General features: G+C 36.1%; 1 protein-coding gene across 7 annotated transcripts in view; it reads right to left on the bottom strand.

Annotated features, from left to right (window-relative positions):
- Nucleotides 1-27,881, bottom strand: part of LOC6048886 (aquaporin AQPAe.a) — a 115,103-nt gene that overhangs the window by 34,158 nt on the left and 53,064 nt on the right. For all 7 annotated transcript variants that reach the window (XM_038253153.1, XM_038253152.1, XM_038253156.1 and 4 more), the window contains exon 4: nt 1,763-1,906. In XM_038253153.1, the coding sequence (XP_038109081.1) occupies nt 1,763-1,906 (144 nt within the window). The remainder of the gene's footprint in view (nt 1-1,762; nt 1,907-27,881) is intronic.

Raw genomic sequence — 27,881 nt, 5'->3', positions numbered from 1 at the left:
CGAAAAATCCAGTTTTTACTTTAAGAAAATCATAACTCGGAATCCTGTTGATGACCTCCTACCATTTTTGAGTGTGTTTCGTAAAATTTCCCAGGGAACCGGATAAAAAAAAGTTTTAGTCATGAGCTCTTTGCCCTAGTAACATTTTTAAATTTACAGGTTTTATCATGGTTCTGGAAACCCTCATACGGCCTAAATAGGCTTTTATGGCCTACTTAAAACCTAAAATTTTACTAGGGATGGTCATCGTCAAATCAGAATTTTAAAGTTTCATACGACCTTTTCAAATGTTAGACTAGACTTTTCGGTCCTATAACTGTTTTCTTGGAAATACCAACAAATTTTATTTGCGTCCAAGACTTCTAAAATCGGACAAAATTGCGCGGATTTTTTTTGCTAGATTTTTTTGAAAAATGTTATGTTTGCGAAAATTTACAAAAAGATATCATCCATAAACCGCGCAAACTTTTTTTTTAAATCACAACCACCCCCACTCCTCGAGGACAATTGTCCATAAACAAAATATTTTGTTTATGGAGCATGCACAATCGCCAACAATCGCCACGTGGTTTATGGATGGCCCCAATTGATATTTTCAAAATGAATGCACTTTTCGCAAGCCGAAATCATAGATAGTATATAGATTGAAAATATGAAGATGTGTAAAACTGTTGGAACTCAGTTAGAAAGAAATGGTCAATGAAACCGCAACAATTTTTTTTTATTAAATTGATCAAGCTTAACAGTTATTTGATATCGCTTAAAAGAGTTTTTTCCCATGATTTTTTTTTAATATAATCCATTTCACGCCACCATGTTGATTAACCTTGACGATAGAACGAAATATCAATGATACACTAAAAACGTTACTTAATCCACCCTTAGGTGGTTGGTGCTTTCCTCACATTTAAAGGGTGCTATCCAAAATGCAAAAAGTGCGTAAATATCACTTAAGTGCTTATAACTTTTGATAGGGTTGTCAGAACTTCAATGTTTTAGACGCATTGGAAAGCTCTTTTGAATACCTATCCAACGATATGTCGCATGAGAGATCTGGACAACGTTTTCATCAACATATCTGAGATCCGGCCTCCAAAAAGCGTATAAATAACACTTAAGTGCTATAACTTTTGATAGATTTGTCAGATCTTCAATGTCTTGGACGCGTTGGAAAGGTCTTTTAAATACCTTTCTAAAAATGTATAGCATGGCGGGTTTTCTTACAAAAACCACCCTTTTTACAATCTTCCGGACTTTTGTTAAAATCGTTTTTTTAGCATAACTTTTGAAGTACTTAACTAAACTGCATAATTTTTAATAGCGACTTATGGGACCTCAAGACGGATCGAATGACGCTAAAACGGACAAAATCGGTTCAGCCAATGTCGAGATAACCGAGTGACAATTTTTTGATCAACATCCCACCACACACACAGACATTTGCTCAGAAGGGTCTTGGAGGTCTAATTGAGAAGTTCATTTTTCGAGTGATTTTATAGCCTTTCCTCAGTAACGTGAGGAAGGCAAAACGTGTTTATGCTTTAGTCTTCTGCTATGACTATCCATCATGTGCCATATTAGTGGTCATAGGCACATATCAAAGTCAAAGTTGAGATGACGAGCAGCACTCAGCGCAATGATCTATCATTCTAGACTAGCGGTGATTGATGAACATGCAACTGTACAGCATTAGTTGACTGCGAGATACTTTGTAATTTGGCCAACATGATCATCCTCTTAATTGTTAGCTCCACGTACTTACCTTAATCAGAGCAGCTCCGGCGATCGCTCCCACGCACTGGGACACGATGTAGAAGGCACCCTTCAGTATGCTGATGTCGGCCGTTACCATCAGTCCGATGGTGACCGCGGGGTTGATGTGGCAGCCGCTCACGTGGCCAAATGCCTGTGGTGTGGACAAGACAAATAAACGGAACGAAAACGTTAAAGCTATATGCTGGGGCTATTAAAGGGCTTTGATGGCTTTCGGGGGGGGTTTAATTTTGGCTGCCGGTGGTGGTGATGCGATTAACAAATTGTTTACGCGTGCTTCGAATTTATGACCGGCGGTGGGAACCGTGGCGAAGTGATCGCCATTTGGTTGATTTTCTCGTGTTGATAATTGTGATGACCGTAATTATTGGGATGATTGATACGAACGGAACGGAATTTTCGGCTTTGAACCCTAATCAAGGGCAACGTTAGAGGTAGAAAGATTCCATAAGAAACTCGAACGTTGCATAAAAGCTATACGTCATTGTTGTTGGCAAATTTTCGGGAATTTCTGCTCCCGACTAGAAAGTGACCCAAGGTCTTTGTAGCCCCTAACTCATGCTGAGTTGCGTGATTTGCAAAATTTTATTGCTCAGGATGACAGTAACGAAAATGGCGAGAGAGGTGAAATTGAAACGTGAGACGTCAATCAAAGGCGGGTTCCGGTTAACGCCCGGTCATTAGGCGTCAAAGCCAGGAACCGCGACGAAAAGAATAAATACCATCATCTAAAACACGACATGTAAACAACCTGTTTCTTTTGAGACCCGCTGGCTTTTGATGGGGGAAATCCCGGTCAGGTTAAAGTTGTTTACGATCGTCAAAAGGGGAAAATGACGCAGCGATTTTTGCTGCACTTTTTTTGGGACTGTTATTGAGAAGATGAATAGAAATTGATAGTGCTGGCCATGAACAAATAAAAAAAAAACCCTCAGACAAAACAATTACTACACTGTTCTACTTAAAGCTAATAACCTTTTCCGGTTTCCGGTTGGGATTCCATCCAAACGCGCAAAGTTTCAAAAGGTTCAACAATTTAATATTTTTAATTTGCGAGCTCTTGATTCGCGGAAGCATTCCACAAACTAAATACTTATTGAAATTCCAGTGCGGCCACCGGCACGATGTGTGTGAACTTGACCTGAAGGTGCTGAAATTCCACTCACAGGTTGAGACTGAGACTGAAACGCACGTGTGAGCCTTAACTTTACTTAATAGACAAATCAGCGCAAATTTTCCAATATCCTCTCATTCATCATTCAATAAGTGTGAACATTATAGTAATGGGAATCAGCAAAAATGCACGATTTTGGCGCTGCTGTTGGTGCCCTACGGATGGTTTGCTGAGGGAAGTCGTGATCTGGAACAATTAAGGCTCAATGCACTCAATGAAGATGTTTGTGGAGTTAAATTTGAACTACACTAAACAACAAATCTCTAGCTTGCGTTTCCCGAATGGAAAAATCCAGAGAGATGATTCTTTAAATATGTTTATGATTATTATTGAACTTTATAGATTTATAGAGGGATAAAGCAAGTTTCGTTACCAGTTTAAGATTTTTTTGTACATAAAATAATTATTTTGCGAAATATTTGATTGATTTTTTTACTTCTGAGCTTATTTTTAGAAAAAGGCGAGGCAAATGTTAAAGTAAACAAAAGGCACGAGAAAAAAATTACTAAAATTGAAACATTTTGTATGAGCTATGTACATCAACCACAAAACGGCCAAACAATACCGATAATAAGTCGATAGATCAAGAGAAGATCAATGCCGCTACTTAAGGCGATTGAAGGATCACTTCATGTCAAATGAGCAGAGGTAAACGATCGACGCCGCCACCATCATTCGCCGGAGAGGTCACTAATAAGTTAATTGACTGATTGTTCCAAGGATGGTGGGTGGCCCACTGCCACGGTCTAGGTGGTCACCTACTGCCTCCTAGTTCTCGACATTCTTCACAGCGGCTAGCTGACTGGCATAGCCGCAGAAGAGGCCAATGAGTTAAAACACTGACTTCAAGTGAGTCGTGCCAACCGACAACAACCAGTACCGCACGACCAGCCAAATCTTGAACACAATACGGCTGATTGATTGGGCCGAAGGTGACTTTGTACTTGGCGCGACGCCGCGGGTTCCCCCCAATCCGAGGGGGAGAGAACCATATGGTTTTTGAAATTCTGGGGCACATCGCGAAATGTGCGTCATGAATCGGTAACATTTACACGCGTTTTATCTGTTAATTAAAAATCTGCGAGCATCACTGCTGGTTGCTAAATCTGAGACTTACGCATCATAATAAAGTGATTGTCTCACCCCCTGTCGTGGTTTGGTTAGCCTATTTTTTTGCTGTTGTTACAAAGTGCGCCAACGTGCTCAACAAGTTCAACAAGGTTGTGCCTTAGAACTGGCAGCCGTAAACTGTTTGCGAATAGATATTTCTGCAAAAAACCGTACCAATTAATTCAAATGCTGGTCGAGAGCATACCGAAAGGAGCAAAAAAAAACCTCTGCCATGTGTCTGCCCCCTAACTCAAGCTTGTGAAATATTAAAACAAATAAACAAATGATTAATTTTCATTAATTTGCATCTTTGCCCGCCAAAAGAACCAGAACGCGTGTAAATTAAGACGCCAAACCAGTTATTTCCAATTCATTTATGCTCGGTAATTGGCATGTTTCGCGTGCTCTTCATCATCCTATTTAAAGAGAAGTCCGCAAACCGATCCTCTCCGAACCCCCTTCAGACCACTAAGTAACTTGTAAGTAGGTGCACACACACACACACTCTCATTGCATTCATGCATCCAATCATTAGCCACCCAACAACAACAACACCAACAATGACGTTTCTTTACAATTGCATTGAAGAGAGTCGAGAAAAAAAAAAAGGTGACGCACTCAAACCAAGACGCACTCGAGGGTTGAATGAAAAGTACCTACTTCATTATTAACTGCGAGATGCAAAAAAAAAACAAAATCGGCGCTCGCCGATGGAACAAATTGGGCATCGCGAGCAGTTCCATCGTGGTCGTGGTTGATGGCAATGCGTTAATGAGTAAATGAGTTAATTTCTTCGTGGTATTTAGTTGGCAATTTGTGTGACTGAGAAAAGCTGAAGTATCCAAGTTTTGAAAGATTTAACCGAACATGTTAGGAAAAAAACAACTTTTTCTCTTTGAGCTCTTTGGATGAAAGCCAATCTATTTACCAAACATTTTTTGTAGATTACACAAGCCAATGAAATGGAAAAAAATAACTGCACAATACGGTAACAAAAAAATTATTTCGGGGACACCCAATTTTGAACCAAATCGGTTCATGTTAAGGGTCACTGTAGTACGTTAAAGTTGGTCAAAAATATATGTTCACACAAAATGTCATTTTTTATATCGCAAATAACTTTTCAGGATAAACATGGATCGATTTGCTTTCTTTGACATAATTGTAAAATGATAAATTTCACATGACAATTTCACTCTCGATAAAAAATTACAGACAAAAAACACCACCTTCTGGGAATAAATCGAAAATGTTGCCTTTCTCATTACAGTTTTTCAAAAATTTCCATAATAACTTAAACTAATAACAGCGACCCCTGAACCATAACCTACCAATTAACACAGATTTTTTGCCTAAGAAATCGAGCCAAGGAGTGTAACCAATATTTTTCAAAATTTCCTATATTTTCTATTTTTATATTTCAACACTTTGTAACATAAACATTTCAAGTCTTTTTATAGTTTTATGCATGATTAAAATACACTCAATGTTTGATCACTGTCAAGTGTCAAACGAAAAACTTTTTTAGTTTGTACCCGGTTGTTTGGTCAAAGTCAAACTAAAAAGTGACGAACTGTCACAATTTACACGGGACTCACACATACTAGGAAACCAAACGTTTGGTAGTCATTGTGAAAAGGGTGTCAAACTAAAAAGTGACCCCGTTCGTTTGACAACAATTGGTGTCAAACCAACGGGGTTTCAGTGTAATGCTACTATCAAATAAAAGCAATAAATCCATGAATTCATTATATATTTTTTCATCCTAAGAAAGGGGTGACTTAAGTATGGCCCGCAGTCTTATTATGAAAAATCCTGTAAAATGACTCTTTGACCCATTTGCAAAGTGACTTTATAATTCTTTAAAATTAAGTTAAAGCTTTTTTGAGATCCTTTTTCTTATTTTTGGTAGATAAAAATATGATGAATAATCAATGCTATGATTCCGATTAAACGACACAAATATTTTGTAAAAAAAATCTGTTTTATTGAAAGTTTAAATGTGATTAAAAATTTTGATTTCGTCAAAATTTCCATTTAACGTTTTAGGAAATGAGTTATAAAACATTCAAATTTGACCATAGTAGAAAGCTGTTAAAATAGCAAAAATATAGGTATTCCACGCTTTTTTCTCAAACTTATTTTGCACTAAGACACCTTCCACTTCGGGATCCAATATCATAATATTTGGATTATAAATCTAATTGACTAACATCTAAATCAGGCAGACCAAAATTTATTTAAAAAAAATTGAAGTGATGAAAAATCATTTGCAACAATTTACCATTTAGATTGCACCTTAATTAAAAACAAAATTAACACGTGTTTCAAAGTTTGTGTCACTCTATTTAAATATTTTAACACTGGAACGCCCAACGCATGTCCAACTTACACGGACGCCCAAGCCTCCCAAAAAAGGTGGAACGGTAACTTCAACTCGCTGGTTTTCGGGCATTACTCAACCAATTGGAACGATTCTTGTTACTTATGATTTGTAAGAATGTCAACCTTTTTTAAAACAACTGCCTCCGCGGAATTTTTGGCGGTTTTTTTTTAACACGCGAAAAAAAAAAGTTGGAACGATGTTTTTGATCGCAAAAATTACAGATTTGATCAAATTATGTTCTCCAAAGTTCTAAAATCACCTAGACATCCTAACAAATCACTGGAAAGAAGAATCATCTTGATTGGTTGAGTTATGCCCGAGAACCATTGAGTTGAAGTTACCGTTCCAACTTTTTTGGAGCCTTAGGCGTTAGAATGTTAATAATAATTTAAAATTGTTATAAAAATACAAGTGCATTGAATTAAATACCTTTTCTACTATAAAACCATAGTATTTGTGATATGACGATTGTCTTCAGCCTTGGAATTGTCAACCCGAGGAGACGGAAATAACTTGGGAAAAAACATTGTTTGATATTCGAAAATACTAGGTTAATAACATTTTATGTAATTTATAACAAGATATGTTATTCGTCGTTATGATTTTTTTGTTATTGGATTGTTATTGTAATAACAGACTGACAACATTTTTAGTGATTCTTCGAACAAATCTTTGTTATTTTAACAACTAATAACAAAGTTGTTTTGACTTTCAACCAATATCAGACCAATAACAAATTTTGTTATGATAACATAAACTGTTATTAAACTCTTATGCAAAAATGGATTTTTCAAGAAGATTCCAAAAAAAATTCTGTTATTTTAACAGTATTTGTTATTGAAATGGCATGAATTTTGTTATTACCGTCTGCCCGGGAACCACCCCACGACCTTGACCAGTCCTTGGTATATTAATGTAATATGAAAATATTTGCAGCGGCCTTATCTGATTTCATTTTTCCTGAGACAATGAAAAGCTTGTAGAAAATATTTTTTTGCATTTTTTTGGTTTTATTGATTTGAATAAATGTGGACCAATTGATTAGAAGCTTTCTTGAACAAAACTTTTGCATGCATTTTTTAGTTTTGTAGGTTGTTACAACGTAACTTATTTTTGTTCAAATAAACATTTTTTTCACATTTGGCCCGGAAGCTAATGTGAGCTTCAAATTTGGCCCTGCATTCAAACAGGAATTTTTGCAGTTGAATTGTTTCAAACTTTATAAAGGGCTTAAAGGGAGGGGATCCCGTGGTCAGAATTAGCTCAAATTTGGAATTTGGTTCAGTGATGGGTCAATCATTGATTTCAGAGGGTAGCACCGTAGGGTACCCGAATTTGGACCAACTCTAGGGTGTAGTAATGTGTCTAGCAGGGAAGTATTTTCGGTGATTGATTCCAATCAAAATGAAAACTAGATATTAACCCATTTACATTGTATACTTGAAATTAAAAATCGTCCATAATAGTCAACCCCAACAAAAGTACTCTCTACTAGACCAAGAACCGAGCCTTCCCTCTTCACACGGAGGTCGGTTAACCAGCGGCAACTGCAAAAGCGTTTCCCCAGCAGCCGCCGCGATCGCGATCTCTACCCAGCCAGAGTTTAACTCGGCCTGCGTGCTTGGCGATCTTGGCCGCCCGAAGGTAATTGGTTCACGGAGGCACTTACGGTATTGGCGGGGCAGTCTTGTGTAGTATAGGGTACCGTTTTGTTTGTCATTTTTTCCCCCCACGTTCTCTCAAACATTTCTTCGCCGCGCGCGCCTTCCGCCCCCCGGAGCTCTTGCGGGGTCTTAACAACTTGTTTCGCGCGCGCCCTCCTAGTTGCCACCCTCTTGGACTTCCAGCAGGCCACTGAAATTGCATAATCCCTTTTTGGTGGTCAGCCACGACCGGACCCAGTACACATTGTAACCTTGACATCTCGCGGACTTGTGGTTCACGAACTGTGTGCGGCCTGTGTCTTGACGGGGCCACGGAACGCACACACACGCACACGGGTTGTTGTTGTGTTATACATGTGACCGCGGAGCAGGGGGAGAGGGACCTCTGGGACAGTTGGCAATTATTTATCCGATTCGCCATTCTTGAGCGAGCGGCGATTCCGAAAGTCTTTAAAATTAACATGACTGATTCGAGCCTGCACCCTGGAGCCAAAGTGAGCGGAGACAGTTTGGAACCGACGACGAGGACCGTGTGGGACAACAAAGCCGCATTGGTCGCATTAATTGATCAATTTTAATTTGGCAACAATCAGGGCCACCGAAGGTTTCTCACTCTCGTTGGCTTTGTCCCCATTGTATCTGCTGCTAAGCCGGCAGAACTTATATCTAGCGATGGATTATATTTTTTCGCGCGACTCGCGACTCTAATGATGATGATGATGGCTTCAAGGATGGCCAAAAAATGGCAGATTTAAATTTAACATAATATGTCAAAGCAGTTTGTGGTACAATTATTGTGATTTCCTGTTTGCTCATAATTCTATTCGTCCATCGTGGGAAAACAACGATAATTTTACCAGCTGTTGGTTCGCCACCATAATGGGAATGATGTTACACGCGACTGTAAGTGCCAAAGTGACTCATCATGCTGGGCTCTACAATTGCCTTTCAAAAAAAGAAATCTAAGCCACAGTGGATTAAATTAGGATAAAACGGTAGTAACGATGTTTTAGGGAGCTAAATTTTGCAAAATTTTGTGGAAAATCTTACTAAGGTATCCTACCATTCTACGTTTAATTGTCACCGGGTTTTTTTCATTGACTTCTGACTATTTTTAAAATTTTCAGAAAAGTTTACTGATAAAATCATAAAGTAGGTCTTGAAATTTAAAAAAATGCAATGCCTGGGTGTAAAATAAATGTTGCATTACCGTCAGTGGGGGTGACATTGGGTCTGGGGGTGAGATTGGGTCAAAGTGATTTTTTACGGATTTTACCATTTCTCAGGTTATTTTCAATAAAACTGAATTCTGTTAAGCGGGTTGTGTAGGGGACATGATGACTTCGCTGAAAAAATCTCGTTCCCAGAACAAATCCTGTTATTTTGGCAAATGTCTAAATTTGGCGTACGTTTTTGGCCAAAAATGACCTCTCGAAAAATCATTTTTCTAATAGGGGAGATGGGGTAAGACGGCCACCCTAAGGGAGAAGTCTAATAAAATTTACACAACAGATTATTTTGATCTCAAATTATGTACATATTGTTCTACTACTAGTCCATTATAGAAATGACATAAATTAGTTGGTCTAAAAACCAATTTTCAATACTTTTCAGCAATTTTAAAAAAAATAATTGAAATCGTATATATATGAAATACGCGGGGTAAGACGGCCACCCATGTGGGGTAAGACGGCCAGTGCTATAAATTAACTTAATAACTTTGCTAAATCCACCCAAACACCTACATGGTTGGTTCAACAGACTTCTCTGAACATCATAACTATTTTGGTTGGAAAAAATCAGGTTTCAAATGTGAAGAAAAAAGCTGTTTAAAAAATTTCATATTTTGGCTCAGTGAATTTCATATTATTGCGACCACATTTTATGAAAAACTATGAATTTTTACTACAAAACAAATAAATTATTTTTTTAAACATTTTTTGTAAACAGTTCATCGCATTTTTTGAACTTTTTCGAGGGACATAATCTAGGGAAAACTTCAATTTAACATGAAAAAACTAACTTAATCCACCTATGTGGTTGGAGCCTTCCTCACAACAATGGCTGTACACAAGTTTCATCTATTTTTTAGATCCGGCTTCAAAAAAGTACATCAATATCACTTAAGTGGGCATATCTCGAGACAGGGTTGCCAGATCTTCAATGTTTTACACTCGTTGGAAAGGTATTTTGATAACCTAACCAACAATGGGTCGGATGGTGGATCCGTAACGTCATGATTCGAAATCCGGACACTTAGTAGCATATAATTTTCGTTTTAGCTGACAAAAAATCATGTAATAAGTTGGAAATGAAGAAATATCATCAGGATGTAGTATTAACAGTCAGTTTTAAGAGAATGCATGCATATTATGTCTTTTCTAACAATTTTTCATCAGAATTTGAAAATTCAAATGACTTGTTGTGCTTCGAATCCCGGACACTGATAAAAGTTGATTCGAAATCCGGACACTTTTGCTTCGAATTCCGGACACTCATTTTTGCTAATGAATCGCACAAATTTGGACTGAAAAGTTAGTGAATGGCATTCTTTAGGTCTCAAATAAGCTGTTAACATCAAAAGAATCGATATTTTATATAAAAATTTGCTAGAATTTAAGGAAATCAAAACCATAAATTTCTGCTTTGCCTTCCCGGTGCTTCGGACGCCTATGAAATATTTCCGTTGAAATGTTTCGCATTTTTGGAAAACTTATAATTTTATTTTATTTAATTGTTTTGGCATTAACTACAGCGTTCGAACAAACTTTAAATGAAAGTTGATGTTAGAATTCATCAAATAACACAGTTTTGACATTCATAATGCAAACTTATATCCAAATAATAGATAAAACAAGTTGAAGTGTCCGGGTTTCGAAGCGTCCGGGAATTCGAATCATGACGTTACATAGTTTACATACATTTAAGTGAGATCCGGCTTCAAAAAAGTACATCAATATCACTTAAATGGCCATATCTCGAGACAGGGTTGCCAGATCATCAATGTTTTGGACTCGTTGGAAAAGTCTTTTGATAACCTAACCAACGATGGGTCGGATGATGGACCTGGACATAGTTTACATACAGTTAAGTGAGATCCAAATATATGTAAAAACACATTTTTATACATAACTTTTGAACTACTTATCGAAACTTCAATCTGTATAAAACTCGATCTATGGGACCCTAAACCAAGTCGAATGCAACAAGTTCGGGTCAAATCGGTTCAGCCAGTGCCGAGAAACATGAGCTAGTTTGTTGGTCACATACATACATACACACACACATACACACACACATACACACACACATACACACAGACATTTGTTCAGTTTTCGATTCTGAGTCGATATGTATACATGAAGGTGGGTCTACGACGTTTTTATATGAAGTTCATTTTTAGAGCAGGATTATAGCCTTACCTCAGTGAGGAAGGCAAAATATTTGAAGACAGGAAAACATATTGTTATTTAACAAAAATGCCTAAGTTGTAATTCATGAAAATTACATCCAGTTTCAAGTTCAAAAATTATTTCTTCATTTTGAGCTATTTTTATACTATTTCAAACAATATTTTTGGCAAAGGTGACTCCATATGCATTATTTAGCATGAGGAACAGTATTGCTAAACATTTTAGTAATATTCATTAGTATACTTATTAAAACAGTAGGGTGGCCGTCTTACCCCGCCTGGCCGTCTTACCCCCAGCTCCCCTATTTTTGTTAGAATTGCTCGAAAACTACGCAAATGTTTGAAAATCTCCAGTTCAAACATTGTAGCGTGTCAATACGATTCCCTCGAACAAGAAACACTGTTGGATGACTTGTTTTTACCATATCGTTGTATTTGAGCATCATTTTAGTCTCATTTGACCCAATGTCACCCCCTCTAAGGGGAGAGATTGGTTCAATTTTCAATCTATTGGCATTTAAGGTAGTGTTCATCAAAATCCACCATATTTTGGGAAAATGTTAGTAAACTATCTAAGAACATATCTACGTTGAAAGATTTTCGATGTTATTTAAATTATTTTTGTTATTAAGAAATTACGAGAGGTGTATCGTTTTTTTACCCATAGTCACCCCCACTGACGGTATTTTATGAAGTTTTATGTTATATTACAACCTCAAATATGTAGCCTATCAGTATGGGAAACCCACATGATCGAAAAGTCAAGCTCATTTTTAACCTTCTGATGGCCGAGCGGGCTAAGGAACTAGATTTTATTGTTGATGTGGGGTATGAATCCTGTCGATTGCAACTTTTGTTTTGTTTAAAAGAAATTGTACATGCTGTGTGTAATATTAGGTGTCCTTTGAGCAATCTCTTGCATAGGATTTTATCGTCGGATTTTTTACTGTGTATTTTTTTTTCAAAATGCTCAGAATTTTTATGCAAAACCGACGCAAACTTCAAGTGCCTCAAATGCATTAAATTTTCACAGCAATCTTTATCTAGAGATATTCACATTTTTAGCCATATTCTTAACTAATATGGAGCTTCTATAATGTATCGCCATTTGGTTATTTCTAGACTTAGGGATTTTTCACTCTCGAAAATAGCAAATTTCACTGGGATCTCAATTTCAAAACACCGAATTTCACGCAAATTTCGCGGAACGTGAAAAATGTTAAAATAACTCTGAAAATCGTATGTTTAAATCACAGAAACTACTTTTTATGCTTCATTATATATTATTCTTCAATAAACTGACGTGAACGTGACAAAAAAAAAAATCTCCTAATTATCAAAAAAAAACCGTCTGATTTACGGATGGGTCAATTTATATTTTGGAACAAAATGTAAGGCATGCGTATTCTGATTTATTGAATTGCTTTTTTAATATTCAGCTAAAAAAGGTTAAAAAGTTTTCGCTGATTTTCTTCTGTTTTATCAGTTTGAATTTTATTGAATGTCATATCAAAGCAAGATTCAACAATCTTGTCCATCCAAAATATGTAAAATAGTTTAAATTTTGTTCAACATTTTCAACAACCATTCAAAATAATTTTTAGGTTTTCATCTCTCTTTTTAAAAAACTGAATTTAAATTCCATAGGCAAAAATAGTATAAATTGTTACGAAATCGATTTTTTTTTTCAAAATAAGAACAGAAAACAAAAAAATGTATTTTTTAACTTTCAATGGAATTATTCACACAAATAATCAAATATTTAAAAAACAGGACTCAGAAAAAAATCTGAAATGTTTTAAAAAGGTGATTTCAAAGATTAAAAATACTCTTCATTTTATTTTAAATAAAACAAAGCTTGATTCTTTTAATTTCTTTTGAAATCTTACATTTTAAATAATATAACAGTAAAATTTTTTCTACAGCGAATTAAAATATTACTAAATTTAGTTAGTTTCTATAGAAACTGAAAATTTTAATAATAATTGCCGAGCTTCCGTGGCCGTGAGGTTACGGGTTTCGCCTTGTAAGCGGAAGGTGATGGGTTCGATTCCTGTCTGGCGCGGCAAAGTCAGATCCCTTCAAAGAGTAAATCTGCTCACTGGGAATACTGACCGGTAGGGGATGGGTTTCGCATAACGGCGTGCTGGATTTCCAATCCAGAGGTCGTGAGTTCGATTCTCGTACCGGGATGATGAAGTTTAAAAAAAAAATGGTTCATATCAAGCTTATCTAACGAAGACTAGTAAAATTTACTGAAATAGTATTTATGGTTGAAATATTTATTATGAAGTAATTTGAAAAAAAGTGATTTAAGAAAATTGATAAATTTCAAGAATTTTTCACCCTTCCGCGGAGTCGTCAAAATTCACTAACCCTATATAAGGAATTGAACATACAATTTCACGGGATTTTGCGGAAAAAGCCTAATTTCGCGAATTTCACTCTGTCCGCGAAATCGTGAAATTTCACTAACCCTACTTATGGGAGAACTGTCATTTCCATCACTCGAATCCGTTGCTCTATTAAACCAGGATATTCACTCGCTTGATTCTACAGTAGTTCATAAGATTATTTTTATTCCTTTTGAGTTTGATTAATTATTTTGAGAAAAATCGTTACATTTTCACATTTCGTGAGATTTCGCGGAAAAAGCCAAATTTCACGGATTTCACTAACCCTAGTTATTTTCATAGGTTTTAAGTTCGAATGAAGTTGCACCGTATGATTCTGACATTTTTTTTTTTATTTTTAACCACCCACAAATCCCACAATGCTGCAATTCGCCTATCTGAAGCTCACGTGACGAAGCACTTGAAAAATCAATAAAAGACAATAATCACAGTTACGATTGCGGTTAACCGCGTGGCACTTGCATGGGTATAAACACCACCACCGCCGTTGAATCGCAATTTGCCCGCGCGAGAGTGTTGAACGATTTAATAAATAATTAATTTTACTAGACATGTACGAGTGCGAGTCACACAATTACCGCGCGCGCGGGTCTAGACTATGACTGCCCTGGCCCAAGTCTCGCCATATGGCGGCGGTGCTGGTATAGGACACATGTGTCTGATCGGTGGCTCGCTAATAACAGTACCTGTTGTTGGTTCAAGCTGCGGCGGCGGCGATCATCAGCCCCAGCACTTGCCGGTTGTCGCCGGTTCAACCAAAGAAAGGTTCATTCAACTCACTCTGCACCAGCAAGAGGTGCAGCGGCTATTCAGCTATTCAACTCCCATTGACCGTTGAGTGGACGGACAGGTGCTCCACTAACGTGTTATAAATGATGCTGTTGATCGTGTGCTGAAACGCATTCTTCGAACCCCCCGACTCCCTTCCCCCTAGTGTATACGAACGCTGTTTAGTCCCTTTTCTAGGTTGCGCTCCAAGTTCTTAGAGTTCTGAACAACGCCGCCGCACCACTCTTGGCGGTGCGTGTGCCTGATCCCCGCAGGGTACAGTAATTAGCACTGCTCTACGCATTAATGCATTTTTTTCTAATCGAAACCTGTTGCCCACCATCGACCATCGGATGCAAGTACACTCTGGTGTTTGAAAATACCCCAATGGAAACAAATTTTCTTTTGTCAAAAAGTATTAACTTATCAAATCTATTTTTTCCTTACTCCCATAACTGTGGAGTTGGAACCTTCGCGGGAACTACATTTTGGAAGCTCGAATTCGGCTTAATTTTTATAACATTTTTTGGTAATTGTTGTGTGAAGTAATTTAATAGTTTTAGGAGTAAATAAAAACTAGAACCTAAATTTTTGGAATGTACAAATCCCTTTCAAATAACGTTTAACGTTGCACATGCACACGTTTTATCTAACTTCTGGGCAGTTCTCTAGAATTTCTTTAAAAAATCTGTTTTGAATTTTTGTATATTCAACTTTTATGAATAATTGGTTTCTTCATACTTATTTTAGGGCTGTCCATAGCAAAGTGCCATAAAAATTTTCAAAAATCTTTATTTTGTTAAGGGATTTTATAATCGATTTGATGTCTTTGCCAACATTGTTATGCTGAGGACTATTCAGAAAAAAGGTTCACGCAAAAAATAGCCTTTTTGCCTTTTATCAACATTCGATTAAGACTAAATTTACACCCTTGGTTTTTTCTGCATTTTTTATGTGTTAGTTGACAAAAAGAGCCAATTTTTTAGCTTTGGAGAATGGCTGACGTTTTGTTTCTCACCAAGTAAGGCCGTTGTAAATATTGTTTGAAATTTATGTCCCTTTACTCTGATCAAAGTCGAGTCATAACGGTTTACGAATTTTTAGTGGTGGTTTTGATAGATTCGAAAATGTCCTCACATTAAATTCCTAAAATCCTGTTTTATTATGTGCATTTTTGATAAAATACACTGTTTCATAGTTAACAGTCCGAACCTGGTGTCTGCAATTCCCGTTACAGTATATATATGAAATTCCAATAAGATTGTAACGGAAAACTCAGGCATCGGGACCATCGTGATAAAGTCCGTATTAGGTTAAAATTTTAAGAAACCCTGTATTTTTAATTAGAATGTCTTAAAAAAATGAATTGGACTGGATTTTGGACATTGTTGATCTGACTTTTGGTTAATGATATGTGAGCCTTGCAAATATTTAATATTACGAAAAATTATGTTCTCAAAAGCTAGGTTGTTGCAAATACTTTTCAAAGTTTTTGGCAGTTTTTTTCAAAAAAAATATTTCCAGAATCTCGTTAGAAATTTTCGGAATTTTAATTCAAAAGATCCGAATAATTTGACTTAAGCCCTTTAAACAAATTTTTGAAGATTAAAAAATTGAACATAATTTCAACAAAATGACATCCTGGACACTGCCATTACTGGCCAGTTGAGAGTTAAACTCAATTTTTCATAAATTGCAAAATGTGTACCAAACAAGGCAAAATGGACACAAAATACTGTACTTGCTTGCAAATTATTTTCCAACTCTCACATGAATGCTATAATGAACTTTTCAGCACTGTAGCCCATTTAACCAGTATAGAATGACAGGATAGCTAGGTGTTTTTAAACGGAATTGCTGTTGTTGTTTATGGCACATGTTGCAAAAAGAAGTTTCTTCCAGCACAAGACATATTTAATACATTTTTTCCAACGAATTATACTGAGTTGGCTGAATACGTAGACGACAAGAGCTGTAAAAATCAAGTTTTGCAACTATTGAACCATTTTTTTTGCAATATCAGAAAACACCCTTTGGATTTTTCCTGAGTAACGTTTGTTTTCTGCCTTGAATATTGTTTCCCGCCAAGATAAGTGTCATAATACACAACTATATCGAAAAGTGGTACTTTTTGATGCGCTCAATAGTTGAACTTTTCCGTACTGATATTTTTTAGCGATGACAGGAAAACAGGTAGTTTCTCAGGAAAATGGCAAAAACCAGTTATTTTTGAAAGCCAACGCAAGAAATAAAAACAAGTCCAACAAGTATAGTCAACTGTTAAACAAATTTGGCATCGTTCAAATTAAGTTTTTAAAGATGAAATTCGATTCATTTTATAGTTCAACGCAGTGTACACTACTCAGACTTGGTCTGAAAATGAATGAATGAACGAGTTGACATTCATAAATAAGCGCATTTCAAACGCGATTGAAGCGTACTAGACGACATCAGGCGAAAGGAACTTTTGCGAATAACATTTAGAAGATGAAACAAAAAAACAATCATGACTGAATCAAAGTGTGACTGGCTGATGCTGCTGCGCCCGTTGTGACCCGCAAGCAATGTTGTTGCGGTGGATTCCTGCGGCTAGATGACCATCACCAGTAGTATATCTACTACTGCCAGATTTGGATTCCGTTCACTGAGCACACTGCAGCAGTTGGTAGCCGGGCTTATCTTCGTTTCGCTCTCGGCAGAGTGTTAATTAAGATTTACACTGTACTCTACACTATGGTCATCAGGTCTCGGGGCTGTCAACGGAGCAAATCCTTGTTTTTATAAGACGGAATTATCTCGAAACGCTTAGACTTGATGGCGTGGAGTGTCGGCGCGCGGATGTCACGTCGGGGGTCGACTTTGCGAAAAAATAAAACTGTTTAACACTAATCTGGTGAACTGTTTTAGATGCAAGCCAAGAACGGACGTGACGTTTTTCGGGACGGGTTGAAGGTTCGGAAGAGCGTAATGATTTTTACACCTTGGAAGCATAAAATTTGCTGTCGTCATACACATTAGATTTTTGTGTGAGCAATTAAAAATTATTGCTAGTTGCTGACTTTTCGACTAGAACTGCTCAGAAGCTCAAGGCAAATTCTAGCAAATTCCGTAACTAACGATCAATCGGAAAATAACTTGGTGCAAATTTAGATTTTTAAACAGTTTTTCTTTAAATTCAATCCATCTGATTCTTTGCAACACAAATTTGACTAAAACAAATAGATTCACAATGGACCACCCACCAACATTAAACGCCTAGCTTCGTGGTCACAATCGAATCAATCTCTTTCGTTCATATTTCGCACACCAAGCAAAAAAAAAACAAACACCTGAATTCAAAGTCAACATGAGGTCAGGTCAGTTCAAAGGTTCGCATGCACCACCAGATCACCAACTCTGATCATCCAACTACAAAACATCACCCCCGAAACTGGTTCCATTCGTGAGCAAGAAGTGTGTGGTTTCAGAAGCTGCTGTTGCCAAAAAGAACTCCTCAAACATTTGCGATAGGCCATCGTTTTTTTGGCTCTGGTAAATAAATTTGTTTTGCAAACACACACACCGTCAGATCGGGCGAGATCTCTGTGCTTGAGAGATGTTGTTGTTCAAAGTATATCACGGTGAGATCGGCTCAAGTCACGACGCACTCTCGAACATTGAATGACAACGATCTGGGTAAAAGGATGAGTAATGATTTTGGTTGAAGTGTGGCCCTGGGATCTGGGAGAACAATTCAGAGTTGCTCCATATTTTGGTGAATGGCGATTTTTTATCTTCAACTCCATGATTGGTAAGAATAAGGCAGTGGTTCTTTAAACAGTTTTTACGGGCATTTTTTTATTGCCAAGAATTTTAATGTAATTTTTTTTCTGTACTTTTTTATCTGACTGATTCATTATATAAATATTATGTATCACTGAAAATAATAAGAAAAATGTGTTCCCCTGGAAGAAATGATCATTATGGTGTCTTCAGCAAAGTTGTAGGATATGATGAGAACCTTTGAAAAGAGAAAGTAACCCTCTTAATGAAAACTATTTTTTTGTTACAAATAGTGAAATACACAAAAACAGATTAATTCTTTTTGATACGAGGTATGATTTAAAAAAAGAAATTTTCACAGAAAAATGCAAAAAATCATATATAAAATTTGCTATTGAAATAGTAGTTTATGCAACAAGTTGCAAAAAGAAGCTTTTTTAAGCACGAGTCGTACATTTATCTAACGAGGTTTATCGATTTCTTGAACGATGAAACGGCCTACCAAAAGTAACATATTTGAAAAGTAATACTTAAATGGGTGCTGAAAAGTAATACTTTTCAAATTTGTTTTGATTTGAACGGTAAATTGATTAAGCATAAGGACATTTGGCAGGTCAAGGGTGCCACATGCACAGATTTTTCTGTGTTTCACAGATATTTGAGCTTGTGCCAGGCATTTTTTTGAAGTGCACAGTCTTTTAAAAATCTTCATTAAATTAATATTTTGTAAAAATATCAACCGAAACTTATTCGTTATTCTTCAAATGCTTGAAAACACAATTTGTGATGGATTTCTATAACTGTAAATTGATATATTTTAATTTTCGACAAACGCACAGACATACAAAGACTTTTTTACAGACATTTAAAAAAAAACCATGTGGCATCCCTGATTCAGGTAGCTGCAACATTCTATTTATTTCGCCTTTGTTTTACTTAAAAAATCGAACATTTTGCTGCTGAGATATAACATCATGTTTTGAATATAGGCCAATTTCCAGCCGGCCTCTATTTTTCAACGAAGGATAGCTCGCCAACTGATGGTTGGATTTTCAATGATTTGAACATAATTCTTGGTAAAATTTTCTAATCTTACTAAAGAACATATTTTCAAACAATCTAAATTAAGCAAAGAATTTCTAAAGGTTTAAATCTCAAATGTTGGGCATTCTTTTGCATTTTAAAACCCATATTTATTCGCATGTTTGAAGGCAATTGCCCCAAGGTTTGAAATCGGAAACATCAAATAAAAATTAATGTAAATTTTCCGAGCTACTTAAAATGTCTCTCAGCTATTTTACTCAGACCTACGAGGACACTTAAAAAAAGAGGCACTGAAAAATTGCTATGTTCAAGAAACTATGTAGTTTTACACCCAAATTTAACACGTGAAAATTAAAAAAAAAAATAGAAACCACTGGACCAGCCTGTTACAATACCTCCCAGCTAATACCAATTTATGAATACACTCTACTATCTGCTTGACATATCTGAACCAAATCTATACACGATCGTACAAAGATTCTTTCTCACATTCATTCGGGGGGCGACGACAAGGGTGCGAAGAGAGCAACACAAAAAAAAAATCTCCATCACCATGTTATACTAAATTGAAAATGATTTATTTTCACGCTTTCGCGGGGGGTTTTTGGTCGGGATGAATGAAACGCTTTTCGAATGAATGGACGGAGGCAAAGTGGGTCGTCGTCGTCGGGCAGGGCAGGGCGGTTTCGCCGCGGCACTTTGAGAACAAATAATCATAAAGCGGTGCACGCGTGTTGAAGAGGGCAAAACAGCAAATATAAAAATTAAGTTATCGAGCTATAAAAATCTGCACTACTGGTTTGAAGTTCTGACTTGCGCACTCCTCTCAACGTAACCAGTACAGTTCAGTTCAGTTGAACTGACTGAGTTGTAGTCAATGACTGAACGGAACGAACGCATTAATCGGCTTGTAAAAGCGCACTTTGAATCGATTCACCAAACAGGTTGGTACTTTGGCCAGTTCTTTTTTTTTTTTGCAGGTTCAACGGTGATAGCAATGATAGACGGGGAAGGGAAGGGGTGCGGGGAACTTGGAAATCGTCCAGGGTCAGTGGTTGTGAAAAGTTGCTCCGGACTGAACGAGACTCTGAATGGCCGACCAGCTTGATATGACGTTCTGAGCGGTCACGTCACAGTGTGGTGGTATGGTGCTGTGACCGCACATGATGCCTTAATGATACAGTATTTGGGCCAAAATGAAGTCACTCAAATGTTTGATGGTTGAAAAATACTATTACGATACACGGAGACAATATTGATATTTTGTTCTACGATAAACTCTAGAGATTTTTTAAAGGTCCTATACACATAGTATGGAACACAATAGCTTATTGGAACTTTACAAAAAAAACTATAGAGCATTACCTCTTTTGTTTTATGTTTGTCCAGTTTCATTTTTAGTTTAGGGCCAAACATTGAATGTTACGCCCATTTAAAATGCTAGTGAGAAGTTTTCTCAGATTTCGGTCATTCGATTTTTTTGTATTTTTTAATCCGGCTGAAACTTTTTTGGTGCCTTCGGTATGCCCAAAGAAGCCATTTTGCAACATTAGTTTGTCCATATAATTTTCCATACAAACTTGGCAGCTGTCCATACAAAAATGATGAAAGAAAATTCAAAAATCTGTATCTTTTGAAGGAATTTTTTGATCGATTTGGTGTCTTCGGCAACGTTGTAGGTATGGTTACGGACTACACTGGAAAAAAATGACACACGGTAATTTTTTGTGATTTTTTAATAAACTTTTTATCACTAAAACATTTTTTGATATGTTTTAGAGCCAACTTTTCAGAAATTTTCAGGCTGTGCAAAAAATCTTTGAGTGAGTTATGAATTTTTGAATCAATACTGATTTTTTCAAAAATCGAAATATTGGTCGCAATAATTTTTCAACTTCATTTTTCGATGTAAAATCAAATTTGCAATCAAAAAGTACTTCAGTAAATTTTTGATAAACTGCACCGTTTTCAAGTTAAATCCATGTTAAGGTGACTTTTTTGAAAATAGTCACAGTTTTCCATTGTTTTAAATTAGTGCACATGTTTGCCCACCTTTAAAACAATATTTTTAAAAAGCTGAGAAATGGTGGGTTGTTTGGGTAAAACTTAGAAAACATCAATTTTCCTGTTTTTAAACCTTTGCTTTGCAACTAAGGGTCGTATCAACAAAGTTCAAAAAAGCAAAATATAGAGAATTTTCTCAGCTTTTCAAAAATATTTTTTTCAAGAGTGAGCAAACATGTGCACTTATTTAAAAAAATGAAAAACTGTGACTATTTTTTGAGACCGATATTTCGAATTTTTTTTAAATCAGTACTGATTCAAAAATTCATAACTCGTTCAAAGATTTTTTGCACAACCTGGAAATTTCTGAAAAGTTGGCATTTTATGTCCTCTAAAACATATCAAAAAATGAAAAAAATTAAAAATTGTGTTTTTTTGCAAATCAAGTTTTAGTGATAAAAAGTTAATTAAAAAATCACAAATTTTTTTTACCGTGTATCATTTTTTTCCAGTGTAGTCCGTATCCATATCTACAACTTTGCCGAAGACACCAAATCGATGAAAAAATTCCTTCAAAAGATACAGATTTTTGAATTTTCACATATCATTTTTGTATGAACAGCTGCCAAATTTGTATCGAAAATTATATGGACAAAGAAATGATGCAAAATGGCTTCTTTGGGCATACCGAAGGCACCAAAAAAGTTTCAGCCGGATCAAAAAAAAAATAAAAATTGAAGAAAAAAGACCGATTTTGTAGAAAATTGCTCAGTCTTGATTTAAACAAATTCGAAATATTTTTTTGAAAAGATCGGAAAATTTCACGAATGTTTCATGTTTTAACATTGAAAATCGGACCATTAGTTGCTGAGATATCGTCATTAAAAAAAGGAGGGTTGTTTTGGTAAGATTTAGAAAACTTCAATTTTCGTGTTTCTTTTTCATAAAGCGGTTCTATCTCAGCAACCCAAGGTCCAATTTTCAATGGCTCTTAGACAATTTTATAGATTTTTTTTTTGAACTTTTCAAAAAAAATAGAAGTGGTCACTCATGGTCACTATTTTTAAAAATTGAAAAACTGCAAATATTTCGCTAAAATCAAACATTCGGTGGCTATATCTTGAAAAGGGAGCCCTTTATCAAAAAATCTGTAAAGTTCTTTTCGATTGCAAATTCAATTTTGCATAAAAAAATAATGTCAAACTTGTTTTTGCATGAAACTTCGATTTTTTTCCAAAAATCACTATTTTTTCAAAAATTCATAACTCGGCGGCAGATTTTTTGACCATGTTTCTCTATGGCTCAAAAGTTGTGGATTTTTGTCCCCTAAAACATATCAAAAAATCTCGAAAATAAAAAAAAAATTTGGGGTTTAGTGAAAAAAAAGTTGATTAAAAAATCTGCAATTTTTTTCCGTGTACCGTTTCCGGTCATAGGGAAGGCCCCCACAAAGTTTGAGCCAAATAAAAAAATACAAATAAAATCCATTTCCGGTTTTGGTAGAGAATTGTTCAACGGTGAACTCACTTAAAACATGGATGTTTGACATAAAATTCCATTCAAAAAGGGTTTTCAGGAATTGCTATAAATGTTGTAGGCATGTCGTTGCAAAACCTGATTTTTTCAGTACTCGTTGTTTTTATCATATTTAAATGTACAGTATGTAAAAAAAGTATTAACACCTCTTGGGCACTATGTACATTTTGTGATGAAACATGTCTGGAGTTTTTTTTTTGAAAAGGTCCAATAAACCAAATTTTCAGTTTTTGCTTTTCGGGTGTTTTTAATACCCCTGACTCAAGGCGGTTTCAAAACACTCAAAAAGCAAAAAACTGGAAAATTGGTTTATTGGACCTTTTTAAAAAAAAACTCCAGAATGTAAACAATTTAAAGTTTGACAGAAACCTAGTACTACGTTTTGTTCAGAAACTCATGGCGAACGTTTTGGCACAAAAAGCTCATGAAAAGATGATTTCCATAAAAAGTTATATAATAAATCGTCAGCTGTGTGCTACCTTGTGACATAGACCATTTTTGTCGAAAATGAGTTAATGATGACGTTTTGCTATACTTAACAAACACTACAAGATGCTTTAACCCGATTTTGGAAACTCGCTTCCGTTTCCTGGATATCGCAATACACACTTGTGACATAGACCAATTTACCATCAAAATGATTGTGCACACTTGTGACACGTCATACATGTTGTTGGAAAATGTGGAATTTTTTTCTTGTTTTTCACAAATTTATGTACACACATACTTTCTAAAGGCAATGCAACCTTTTGTTTATAAAAAATATACTGATTAAGTCGATTAAACCATTGATTTGAGCTTATTTTAGTTTTTATGGGAATTCTGTGCACACTTGTGACACGTAGTACAATTTTACTTTCGAAACACACTTGTGACACGTGCTTTTCAGATTTTTGTTTACATTATTTACTGTATGTTTTAACTGGTGTAACCAAATTAGTTGAAACTTGGAGCGTTTTTTAAGCGATAGTATACGAACCGATTGCTTTAAACAGTTTGACTCCATCATTAATAGTTTTGAAATTATTTACCATCAAACTTTAAAAATCGATTTTCTTGAAAAGTACTAAATGGTCGTTGTCACAAGATAGCACACAACTGACGTCATTCTAAATTTTATGATTTTCAATTAAATTTGCTCATTTTTATCAGAAAGTTGTTCAAAATGGGCATTAAGTGAAAAATTTGGCAAAATCTGTCAATATCTGGCACAGAGAAGGTTGAATCTTTATTCTGGCTGACATTTGAAAAATCTGGCATTCCCAGATTTATCTGGCAACCTGGCAACCCTGCTCCCAACTCCAAATAGACATCCTTGACTGATTAAAAAAATAATTTGGATTGAATGTAAATTTTACTAACTACTTAGTATAAAAGTTTAAAGTTTTGGAAGTTCTATGTAAAACTTATCTTAACTAAATTTTTCAAACTTTTAATTTAACTAAATGTCAATATATTACCAAAGAATAGTTAAACAAGCATTTTGGAGTGGGTACATCACCGTTTTGGGGGTCTTCGTATCGATAGAATAGATTTTTCGTAGGAATTTCGTACCAACGTCGACGTCGACGGAAAATCCACCGGCACCCGAACCAGTACACGATTTACAATTCAACCTATGTGGCATCTTTTGATACCCAAACATCTAGGTTTTCTATAAAACCCACCCCAATTAGGAAGTTAATTTTTCGAGTGATTTTATAGCCTTTCTGTAGAGGGTTTATCCACCTATGTGGTTGGAACCTTCCACACTCCTAACTGAACTGAATCTCTTTTGATACCAAGTGCTCAGAAAACACACTTTTTGGTATGGACTCAATTTAGTCTATACACTAAATTAAACTAAGTCAATTTCAGAAAGTATATAAATATCAAATTGGTGGTCATTCGTTTTATTCAAAAGGTAGTGAAACTTGTTTGTTTGAATTTCCTATTTGCAAAATAGTTTAAATCAAGCGTGTCAAAATGACTGAAAAGGTAGGTTTATATGTTGCCTACTACAGATCTCCCATTGCTTAGGAAATTAGGAAAAACCTTCGGTGAAAGTATTTCTTTACTTGACGTTCCATTATAGTTACAAGCGAAACGAGGCGCATCAGAAAATTAGCCCTAATTATTGAACATTGAGCATAACATAAACCCAATATTTACTCTGTCTAACGTTCAAAGCTGATTTGTGATGATCTCAACCGATATTCTCATATTTGATCAAGATTAGTAGTCGAGCAGAAAATCAAGTTAAAATTTAATTTAATTACGTTAACGCCTTTTAAGCACGTCGTGCAACGCAAAGTAGAGTTCCTCTATAACTGTCCAGTAATTGTGCGGTCGGTGGCCGAGAAAATCTCAGAAGATGGTATCTCACCTCACGGCCTGGTGCGATGCTCGTTTAAACGGTCGACCCAGTCGGATAGCGATCTATACACTGCCACCGGGTAGGGTAGGTTGTCCCGGGCCAAAGTGCAACTTTGTGTGAGCTTTGGAGCTAATTATTTCTCCGGGGACCAATTAATTTGGTGGCACGAAATTCCCTCAAGAGAGACTAGTCGCGTTCGTTGCGTTCTTGACGCTGAGCTTGACACGCGGGCATGGCATAGAACATCTGAGTACATTTGTACTTTAGTTTGAACACCGCAAATCGTGCATCTGACAAAAAAGCTAATTCGATTATCGAAACAGGTGCTGCTTTATGGTGGTTAAATCTGCGCTTAGTAAAACATCAGTCGGAACTCGTGTTGGTACTCTTCAATCACAAACAGTTAACCTCGATTGACTGAAGCAAAACAAAAAAAGTAGATTTGAAACTCAAGATAAAGTCGGTAATGATTTTGTAAACATGAGTTATCGATTGAATTTGCGCAACTCGTAGATAATTTGATGGCGTGCCAATGCACTATTGTCGCGAGCGATGACGTGAGTTAAATTCTGCCTCATGTCTTGTGATGGAGTGTTATGAACACAGAAAAAAATAATGTAAATTTGGAAGCTGTTATTTTGGAACGTTGAATATTACTTCTTTTATGATGTAATTTTACCTCAATTTAGACTGAAAAAGTGACATTAAACCAGAAAAGTGGTAAAATTACACATTTACAGAGGTAAAATTACACCTTTTTTCTGACATAAAAGATGTACCCCTTCCCAGATGTAATATTACCATGATTTTTTTTTCTGTGAAGGCAGCAGCAACTTGGTGAAAAACAATGAATGCAAGATGGTTGTTCACGATGGCCTATATCATTGTAGTAGGTTGTAGATGCCATGTAGTATAGATACTTTGTTTGAAATGAAGTTCATTTGGCCCTAGCATAAGTTCTTTATACCAAATGCATATCTAAATTTCTTCATTGCAAAGGTCTTATGTAGTGTGATAAAATGGCAGAAAGGATTTAAGTTACTTTTAACTTTCTTAACCCAATAAAACCACACAACCAACAGCCACTTCGGATGCCGCCAAATATTGACCAACGTGCTCGGGCAATTGAAACACCGGTAATCCGTATGTTTAACCAGAAGGCCATTTGCCGCGGCACTTGGGGTGTTTATCAAACAACTAGCAAGAGCTTTAGTTCTGTTATCTTTATGACGCCAGCCACCATGCAACTACTTGAGGATGGCGCTGCCCCTCCCGGCCATGATCTAGTTGGAACTAGATGAAATTGGACGGCAATTAAGTGTGATAAGGTTACTTTCATTGAGTAGTTTTTTTTTTGGTCGGCCAGATTGTTGGTATGTTCAAGTTCAATTTCAATTAGCCGTTACAAATTCAAGGAAAGGCCTGTCGAACATAATTCAACAAGTTTTGATTGAACCCATTTGGACGTATTACGCACGCACACCGTTTGTTGTCGGCCGAAACACGTTTTCCAAATACATCGAGATTTATAACTCAATCATAAAACGGTCCTTTGCTTCAGTACCAACAGAAGAACGGCATGGTGTGCGAAATGTTTGTGACACGTGTGACGTACAAAAACAAAGTCGCCAGTCATTCAAACTTTGATGAAAATGATCGTGATTTTAGCATATTTTCAAGTTTAAAGCCACATGAATTTCAAATTTATACCCGAATTCAAATTCAAAGACCGTAAAACCGTTCAAGGAGGGGTCTCTCTTTCCGGCCTCGGCCACCCCAATCACCCCAAACAATCACCCGCGCGCGTGTCGATCTCGATTCCTATGACAAATTGACCCACACGCCGCCGTTCGCTCTATTCTGGCGCGCGGACCCCAGTGAATTAAATATAAAGATCAAACGCCTAACCTGTTGACCTTAGAAAGCAGCACAACTTGGCTGTTTATCTTTTTTCGGTGTGTGAGCTGGTCCTGCTTGTAGAGCTGCCGTTCTAGTGTAGAGATTTGACGGTTCAACCTCCAACTAAGTCAAAACGTGGAACGGGTGAGAAATTCTTTGGAAAATGGTTTGATCAATTTTTCACAGCAATAAATATCATTGATGAAAAATGCAATTTAAATTCATTTTTTTTTTTCATTTGAAAAAGTAACAAATTACCATCAATTATTACATTCAATTGAGATATCTTCAAAGTTGTTTATTTTCCAGAAAAGTGTTTATTTTCCAGAAAAGTGAACGTTTTAATATTTGATATAAATGTTGAACAAAAAAATCCGAACTTCTTAAAAAAATGTTTCTAATTTCAATTGGATTTGAAAGCAATTCTTTTTCAATGGTTTTGAAAAATCATGAAGTTTGACATGCATACACTCAAACCCCGATGGTTTGACACCTACTGTTGTCAAACGAACGGGGTCACTTTTTAGTTTGACACCCCTTTTACACGGAATTCACACACACTACCAAACGTTTGTTTTG

This window comes from Culex quinquefasciatus, chromosome 2 (assembly GCF_015732765.1).
Source record: "Culex quinquefasciatus strain JHB chromosome 2, VPISU_Cqui_1.0_pri_paternal, whole genome shotgun sequence".
In the NCBI taxonomy this organism is placed as follows: Eukaryota; Metazoa; Arthropoda; class Insecta; order Diptera; family Culicidae; genus Culex; species Culex quinquefasciatus.
Note: the sequence above shows the minus strand (reverse complement) of the source record. Positions and strands in the feature narration are given on the sequence as shown.